Genomic DNA, 9,075 nt, shown 5'->3' on the forward strand with positions numbered 1-9,075 from the left:
TTTGAATGGGCCATCCCTACGTCATACCCATACATTAATTCCTGCTAACAGACCTCTGCGAAAGATAATCACCGCTGTCATTGGCAACGGGTTTTGTACTTCTAATTCACATCTTTCATATCATTCCGCCAGAAGTCCAGTCATTTTAACGCAACAGTAGAGAGTAATATGAAGTCAGCAAGTAATGGGTTGCTATGCAACACCTGAAACTTCAAAGTTCTATTTGCTTGAAGAACTATTTATTTCTATACGGGACACATGAAACGGCACCTAAATCATTAAAAAGAGGTATGTTGAAGGAATGTCTTCTATTGTGTTTGGCAAGTACCCGTATAATAAGCGGGATAATGTATTGTCCGTCGGTCATTCTACAAAAATAATTCCCGACGGGGCGAACAACACCCCGACGCGCAGTAGAATGACCTCCGGACAATACATTATCCCTTACGAATTAGACACCTATTACTATGCTTTATCACCTCAATGTATAAGGGGTCACAGGATGCTCAGGCCAATGATGGGGAATCAACTTTATCTTTGTATATTTGTTTTAGGTGCTCTTTTATGTATCATATGTAGGTGCCTGCAAAATTACTGTTTTGTTTAGACCATTGCCAAATTAGGTGGTTAACACTTGATGAAAACAGCCAGGTTTATTCATTGTCCCAAGAAGATGCCTGCATGCTTTTTATCTCATCTCATCAAAACCAGGCCTCATTCAATATGTAACTCAATGTGTCACATATGTAAAGTCATCATTTGCTTATCTCACTGAAAACTTTCCACAGACATATTTGCATCCGAAGGACGGTAAACACACAATGAGAGAAGTAGGCTCAGTAAGGTCGTTTTGCGCCAGTTTCAGCTAGCATGCGCGTCAGCCATTGACGACTTCCTTTTTTTATGTGGTTTTGGTGGCCTAGTGAGTGACGCCTCATCCAGGTCATATCAACGGTTTGCATGTATGCCTATAAAACGCCTTCTTGGGTTCTGACAAACAGTTGAACACAGATCATATTTGCCAGAGTCAATCTCTCAGAGAGCAAGAGTATTGTACCAAAGGACTGTGTGTCTGTAAAATGCCCTGGTTCATAGTCTCTTCAAACCCACAGGATAACATAAGGATCATGAGCAGAAATGAGAAAAGGGGCCAGAATAAGTGAGTCCTTATGATGGATGTGGTGCCTGCTGTTCGAATAATATTCTTCAATTGATTCCTTTTCTCATTTTTCGGTTTTCCTCCTCAGAACTAAGGACCTCAAGAAGCAAATAAACTGCAGAGGAAAGTGAGTACAATGAAAACTGAATTACTACATTCACGTGCATGAACCGATTGCTTCTGAGCATGTATATCCAGGGCACTGCTTTTTACATTTGTACAATTATCTCCGCCAACAGACTTCATCCTGGTGAAACTCTTCTGTGGTCCCAATCACTAGAGAATCTGCTGGAATCTAAATGTAGGTACCTATTTCGCTTATTTCATATTTTTGTAAACATATTCCTACTATTACACATTCCCATAGCATTTCTGATTTCCAAATAAACAAATACAATAAAGAATCTATTGGGTTGGCTGCTTCAACCTCATCCATGCTTTCATTGCTCTATGAAGAAAAGTCAGATCACTTACGTCTCATTTTTATCTGCAATTGCGATTCTCAGATGGAATGGCAGCTTTTCAGGTATTCCTCAAGTCAGAGTTCAGCAATGAGAATATTGAGTTTTGGCTGATCTGTGAGGAATACAAAAAAATCAGGACTTCATCCAGACTAACATCAAGGGCCAAGAAGATATTTGAGAGTTACATTGAAGCTAATGCTCCAAAAGAGGTACTAGCATACAATGTATTTAATATACAGTACATATTTCTACAACGTATATTTAATATAGGCTATGTTATTCATTCTACCGCTCCTGAAGTACCTTACATTAAAATTCTATTTTTTATCCAGATTAACATTGACCATCAGACCAGAGACATCATCAGGCTAAATTTGAAGTCACCCAACATATCCTGTTTTGATGAGGCACAGAGGATTGTCTACAGCCTCATGGAGAAGGACTCTTACCCCAGGTTTCTCCGCTCTGACATTTACAACTCTCTGATCGCTTCAGTCTGAGACCTTATGAAGCTGAGGACAAGTGTCCTGCCTGATGTAAACTGGACTATGGTTTCTAAACAGCCCTACTTGGACTAGCCAGCTACGCGACAGGTGCCAACGAAGGAGGATTACAATTTTTTTAATTCCCTTTTTTGTTGATGAAGCGAAGATGGAACACCCTGAAGGATACATGTGCGCTGGTGTGGGAGCTGCTGTTGGAGAGCCTTTCACTATCTGCTCATCTGCTCAAGGCCACGCTGTGTGAATCGGGTGTGTGTGCGCGCTTTGCTCAAAGCTGACTCAACCGGTATGCAGAATGGTTGTGAGTGTCTGGGACTTTGTGTGCAGAATCTTAGGGGAACTTCAAACAGGAAACTGTGTCAGTTTCGCAGATAAACAAAAAGCCTCTTACTCACCCAGATGGTGACATAGTCAGATCTTAATACACATTTGGTTTAGGCTTGGACCATTTCTCTGGGGTTCTTGTCTATCAGGGTTGGTAGCTCCATTATGAAAAATAACTTTTGCATTTAGCTACATTTATGTTCACAATGTTGTAGTATTGTACATATTTTTACCATAACCAACCATAATAATTTATATTTACACATATTTATGATACTGATGCGTATGCGTTACATTGTAACACGTGAATGCTCTGTACATAAGACACTCAAATGAAGATAATAAATCTTGAATGAACACCTATATGATCGTTGGGTATTTCTAAATGACGTTGCAAAAACTCCTGCAGCTTGTTTTCTTTTCAGTTTTTCCAGATAATAAATCTTGAATGAACACCTATATGATCGTTGGGTATTTCTAAATGACGTTGCAAAAACTCCTGCAGCTTGTTTTCTTTTCAGTTTTTCCATAACACATATTACGATGTCATGACTGAATCAGTCACTTCCTCATGTACCTGCTCAGGTTAATTCCGATACTTCCCATTTCAGTGAGATGGTATCTGTAGAGGAGAGCAAATATTCTGCAGGGAAGAAATGGACAACACAAAGCACACAGTAAACATTCATCTGTATGGGCTATTGCAAAAAGAGGAATCAGGTGGACTTTGAATTTAAAATGTAGGTCATTGTCAGAATGCTTTCAGTGAGACTAGGTCATGTTTCGTATGACAACAGCAAACCAGCAGAACCTCTAATGCATCACTCCATTTCAGAGACCACAGCCTGTGCACAATGAATTGGGGGTTCTGGAGGGACTGTGAGAACAAGTGGGTCGAAGAAGGAAATGCTACGTTCTGTAAAATGTAAAGCAGCACCAAAGGCATGTTCAGTTGCTCTACTCATTTCATTTATAGCAAGCTACTAGGCCTCCAGACAACAGAAACATTAAAAATACACACAGGATTTCTCAAACCTGTTCAACATTCAACGATTACTGAATTGAAAAACAGCAGATCAAATATGAAACACTGGTTTCAGAATGACAAAGTTGCGTTTATCTTGTGAACACAACATTACATTTGTACACAAAGACATATAAGAAGCCATTAGTCAATACATTATTTACAATTACTGAGCTTTCTTTAAAGGTATTTCTTACAATGCAGTCTCATAGGGTTGAAAAATTTAACTTTGGAGACTTTCCATGGGAATTAACGAGAATATACGGGAATTAAAGGGAATAAACTGGAAATTGTGGGGTAATTTATACCAACTGTAGTAGTCCTTTGGCTCAAATGCAGTAGGGTGGCCTTAATAGCCCTGTTGTAGTGTGCAGGATGCTGGGAATTATCTGTGCATGTGATGTGATGGAAGAATGCACTGCACATGTGATGGAGGGATGCACTGCACATGTGATGGAGCACAGTGCAGGTTTGAAATTCAACTGAATTTGCATAAAATCGGGTTGTTTTATGCTGCATGCTGCAAGATCTAGAATTGCCAAGGTTAGTCACTTGCCAGGTAGACAATTTAGTTCCAGTGGGCTATAAATACAGTTACCTGATTGCGATGTCAATTAATAATGGCTACAGCGTGCTTTCTCGGACAAGAGGACTTCGGACTTTCATTTGATCATGTCGAGTTGAGAGAAAAATAAAATAGGCCTACTATCAATTTGGTTTAAAATAGCTAGCTACATCCTTTGGCACAATGTTTGCTGTATTGTAGGCTATACATTTTAAAAAAGAGTTTTGAATGACGATTTTATTGCTAAGCCTTTTTCTTATGTGCAGTAGCCTAATTAGTTTTATTTTCTATAAGTCGCCGAACTCGCGCTGTTTTTGATGAACGTCAACAGCCGCGAGTAGCCTAATCGAGGTGATGGGTGTACGTTTTTATGAACATACATACATTCTACTCTAACTGCTGTAAAACGTTAGCCTACTGTATGCAAATAAGCTTGGTATCAAAATGGAACATGGCTTCAGTGTAACACGTAATCAATATGCTAAGTAATGACAAAGACGTTCAAAAACAACAGAAAGTCATAGGTTTACGTTTATGTCAGACAATGTTCCCAGCTGCATCCAGGGTCCAGTTGAGCTAGGCATGCCTTGTCTTGTTTTCAACTACATTAAAGTTCCCTGTTACAGGCTAACTTTTGCAACAGCAAAAAATGTCCGCCCCTTTGCAACCCTAGTGTCATATCTTTCCAAGTCATGTGCGTCACGTCAAAATTGAGGTGATTGAGGTGTCATTGTCTGCTCAAAGTCATGAACCAATTGGGTGGGGAACTTAAATTCTTGCATGAGAGATACGGATCAATCTGCAGTTACTGTTTTGCTTTTCTTCACAGATGCAGTGCAATGCATTCCAAGCATTTTTTGTGGAGCATGTGGAGCACAGCGTTCTATTTTTAGTTTATATGGCACGCACATGTCCTTAACCATGATGATCAGCGGGTGTGCAGTAGAAATCCATTGTTTGATCAGAGTTAAGGTTTCATTCTAAAGTAAAAGAACACCGCTAAAACCTTTTTTAGGCTCTGATGGGTCTTTGCTGGAGAAGTATACGAAACACATGTGATTTCACAGATATCACCACCAACAGCAATGGATTTATGCTACTAAGACAACATCTATCAGGGTGGACAAAAAAATAAATAAAAACATATTTAAATGTGCATTGTGTTTATAACCATCCAAATTATTTAGGTGAAACTATCTAGCCTATATGATGACCTCTTTACTGGTAAACTCTTTGATTTTAAAAGGTTGCTGACTTTAAGAAGATATGACGCACTGTGCACTCATGCTCTAATATCAAATACCACATCTCAGTTGAGCATAGAAAAGGATGAAGATAACCTAACTTAACCTAACACGAGTTAGGCCAGGCAAGGGACTGTAGCTATATTTAACTGACGATAAAGGCCATCCTTTGTATGGTGAATGGTATGCGTCTCCTCTCTATTGGGGCATGACTGACTTCGTCACACATTGTTTCTGTGCTGACGCCAGCCCATCAAACTCATCTTGTGAAACGTCAGGTCTCTGGAGATAAAGAGGAGGACGGACGCCTGCCACTTCACACCAAAGAAAAGGTTGAATGCAAACATACTCTGATGTTGTGAATCTGTAGAAGTGAAATAATTTTAAAAATGGATTTTGTGCTTTTTGGAGATGATAGCACTTCAGTGTTTTCTCCTCGCTATACACAAATTATGTAAGAATCTTTTCATTATTACACACATTTTCTTATGATTTTGGCTTTTGTTTTTATGAAGATCTCTGGACAAATAGTGATTTGTATGTTCTATGTATGTCAGGCACAAAACATGGAAACCTAGGATTCACATCCATCTACAAAGTCAAGCACAAAAAGCAATACAAAAGAAGTTCAAAGGGTATGTAACCAGAAATGGAAATTATGTATTTAACTTGTTCAATATTTCTGCTTTCTTACATTTTCTTCAATGACTCTAATTTTTATTCAACAGGCCAGCTGCTGCTGATTTGGACCTCTGGACTAAATCTCTTCAGTACCTTTTGTCTGACCAGAGTAAGAGCCGCTTATAGAATAAAACATCAAAACTGAGAGGTCTTGATTAAGTATTCAAACTATCTCACTAGTAATCAGTGAAATAATTTTGATTAAGATTCAGACATTTAAAAACTTCCTGAGCAGTGATGTTCACAGTTAAATATTTGTCCCCTTTCTGCAGATGGACAAATGGCATTCAAAACATTTTTGAAGTCGGAGTTCTGTGAAGAGAATATAGAGTTCTGGCTCGCCTGTGAGGAATTTAAATGCACTAGGTCAAAAGACAGACTGACTTCCACAGCCATTGATATCTATGAACAATTCATCAGAACAGACTCTCCAAAACAGGTAGGCTAAATTTCCCATATTTTAACAGGTTTAAGAATAAGAGTTAGAATTCATTTCTAACTTCAGGGTCATTTTGTGCCAATTCGATGAAAACCTTTGCATCTCAGATTTGGTAGAAAACGTCTATGACTATATAGGCTAGCATGTGTGAAGAATATTCAATCTATTTGACCAATAATTTTCATTTTATAAAATTATGCCATCTTCAATTCAAAGTGCATTTTCCCCCTCAGTAAACATCATGTATATTATCTGTTTTAGAACCAAGTTCTAACAAGCTGTCAAATTACACCCCTCCTGCTCCTGGAATAGACATTTGGAATTTACAGAGCCAGGATAGTGTACGAATACTCTGGATGTTTTTAGCACACCCACGCAAGGGACAGCTAGAGGAACTTCAGGAGCAAATCACTGATTTTGACAAAAATCGTATTGAATTAATATCTTTAATTTAAATGAATTTGATGAATTGACATGGAATGGTCGGCATTACTAGACATGGTATTTTCAGTTAAATGCATTTCATTTCAGCATTTCAATTTGTATGATGTATCACTAAAACAGATAAACACTTGGAAGCTGCAGTCTGAGTCTCCATCCTCTACACAATACAACATCCTAGCCCACATCTCAAAATGTAACAAGGGCACTGTTCTCATTTCAGATTAACTTGGATTTTCACACAAGAGAATGTATCACGCAGAGCCTCCAGCATCCTACCACATCCTGCTTTGTTGTGGCACAGAGGAAAATATATCACCTGATGGAGAACGATGCCTACCCTCGTTTCATCCAGTCAGACTTTTTCAAAGAACAACAAGCTGCAGCCTCCAAAGTAGCCAAAAAGAATCACAGGAGAGTTCTGCATTAAGACAATGAGGCAATGTCCCACGGCAGAGTCAGTGGCCACAAGGAAATGAAGAGGACAGGCTTCCTAGTGCCATGATTAAGTTAGTTGTATACATGGCTTGACAAGTGTGGGCCTTGGGGATGTGTTTATCCTTATGTTAAGGAAAAAAATCATGCTTCTGTTGTCCCTAACTTCGTAGGCATGCTTTTAGACATTAAAGTGTTTTTATTTCATGTAACACTCCCAAAAAACTGTGAACCTTTTTCAGCTCAGTGTTTAGACCTCAGATAAATTTGCAGTGTGCAGCTGGTCTGTAGTGCATTACTATTTTACTGATAATAACTTGTTCGGTTTACCATTTTATTTATCATGCCTATTCTGTCATGTTTAAGTATATGTTCTATTATAAACAAAATTACTATAAATCTGTGAGTAAATTGGCTTGAATGCATGCAACTTACACATACAGACACACACATCACTCTCACAATCAAGGCTAATGGGGGGTTCTGCACTCACACAAGGGTAGAGGAGTACAGTTTATATGGTATTTGAAACCCAGGGCTGTTGAGCCATCTAGTGGCTCATTTTATATTCTCTTGAAACTCACCAGGTTTCCTTCAATTGTGCAGGCATCAACATCCTCGTTCCCAGAGGCCAAATGAGGGCGAGCCAGTGTTCCCACAGGGCCACAGCACAAGTGCCATACAATACATTACCTGTTTTTGTCTTGTTAAATTCAAATGAATTAAAATGTGGCCATTATGCATATTGAAAAGGAATCAACAAGACACCAAGTATTATCACAGTTCCATCTTCCAGAATGTAATGGACAGCCACAATACAACATGTCAAAGTGCAAAAATATTGGTAAACATTGCTTTAAAACTACAAGAACATATGTTTTGACAACATTAACTAGGCTACATATTAATTCCGCTTGTGTAACTTAAAACAGGGAAAGAAGCACGTGGCGCACAATGATGAATAACTTTAAGCGCCAAGTAGCCTAGTTCTATGGAGATGCAACACCGAGCAAAACATATTTGATGGTGAGCATAAATTAGCTACCTAAAAACACATTTGCCATTCATTGGATTCAAAGGGTTATAACTGAGGGATAGCATATGGCATGTAGACTATGACACTAAACCCTGACGTTCACCGTTCACCCTGACGTTCAGCTGTGGTGACATCAGGAGCATCATAACAGGGGAGGCAACGAAGGCAATGGCGTGGTGGGACCCTGAGTTGAGGGGTTCCCCGAAGACAGCTGACTAGATTAGAAAATTGATTCCATGAGAACTGCCTCGAAATCTTTTGTTTCATTCAGGAGATTGCAATGACATTTAATAGAAACCATCTTCGGGCCTCCGATACACCGTACCACTATAGTACCCAATACTTGGACTCCCCATAGTCCCTAGAAACACCCCTGGGTAAGAGGGGAACACAGCTGGCCACTAATGTGTCTCTCCCAGCACCCACTTCGGCCAATTCAATATTGCTTGTTATGGTCCCACAGATTCTAGGGAGGGCCTTTGGACGTGAATCAGGCTAACTTAATACTTGAATCTATCCGTACCGACTGAAATCTACTCTTTGTGGTAAGTGCTACAAATATGTTTAACGCTATAACAAAGGGGGTAAAAAAATCACTGATTTGATATTAGTCTTACAAGGCTTTAAAATACAGCTACATCATCCTCGACTGCAAGGAATGTCTGACTCAACCAGACTCCGGGAGATGCATTCAATCTCGCTAGCCAACTAGCTAACGCTAAAGTTACATTAGAGCTGGAGAGTCAAGCCTGTTGTTTAA

The 9,075-nt window shown here is 39.2% G+C and overlaps 2 protein-coding genes across 2 annotated transcripts; both read left to right on the top strand.

Moving 5' to 3' along the window:
- Positions 1 to 1,079: 1,079 nt before the first annotated feature.
- On the top strand, positions 1,080 to 2,192 carry LOC308364797 (regulator of G-protein signaling 21-like; the record flags this gene model as incomplete). The annotated part of the gene is made up of 5 exons (XM_080838038.1): positions 1,080 to 1,159; positions 1,248 to 1,286; positions 1,399 to 1,460; positions 1,666 to 1,832; positions 1,956 to 2,192. 5 exons carry the CDS (start codon positions 1,080 to 1,082, stop codon positions 2,121 to 2,123), a joined length of 516 nt encoding a protein of 171 aa, XP_080694164.1. The 3' UTR covers positions 2,124 to 2,192.
- Positions 2,193 to 5,655: 3,463 nt separating this feature from the next.
- LOC308363694 (regulator of G-protein signaling 21-like) lies at positions 5,656 to 7,559 on the top strand. Its single transcript, XM_080836521.1, has 5 exons — positions 5,656 to 5,737; positions 5,841 to 5,918; positions 6,012 to 6,073; positions 6,237 to 6,403; positions 7,068 to 7,559. Exons 1-5 carry the CDS (start codon positions 5,673 to 5,675, stop codon positions 7,272 to 7,274), a joined length of 579 nt encoding a protein of 192 aa, XP_080692647.1. The 5' UTR covers positions 5,656 to 5,672; the 3' UTR covers positions 7,275 to 7,559.
- Positions 7,560 to 9,075: the final 1,516 nt, after the last annotated feature.

This window comes from Sprattus sprattus, assembly GCF_963457725.1.
Source record: "Sprattus sprattus genome assembly, chromosome: 4".
In the NCBI taxonomy this organism is placed as follows: Eukaryota; Metazoa; Chordata; class Actinopteri; order Clupeiformes; family Clupeidae; genus Sprattus; species Sprattus sprattus.

What these genes read in the sequence shown, in the direction of transcription:
- LOC308363694 (XM_080836521.1), top strand. Translation starts at nt 5,673, where the DNA reads ATGGATTTTGTGCTTTTTGGAGATGATAGCACTTCAGTGTTTTCTCCT. An exon ending in ATACAAAAGAAGTTCAAAGG is followed by an intron (nt 5,919 to 6,011) that starts GTATGTAACCAG and finishes TTTATTCAACAG; the next exon opens with GCCAGCTGCTGCTGATTTGG. An exon ending in GAACAGACTCTCCAAAACAG is followed by an intron (nt 6,404 to 7,067) that starts GTAGGCTAAATT and finishes TTCTCATTTCAG; the next exon opens with ATTAACTTGGATTTTCACAC.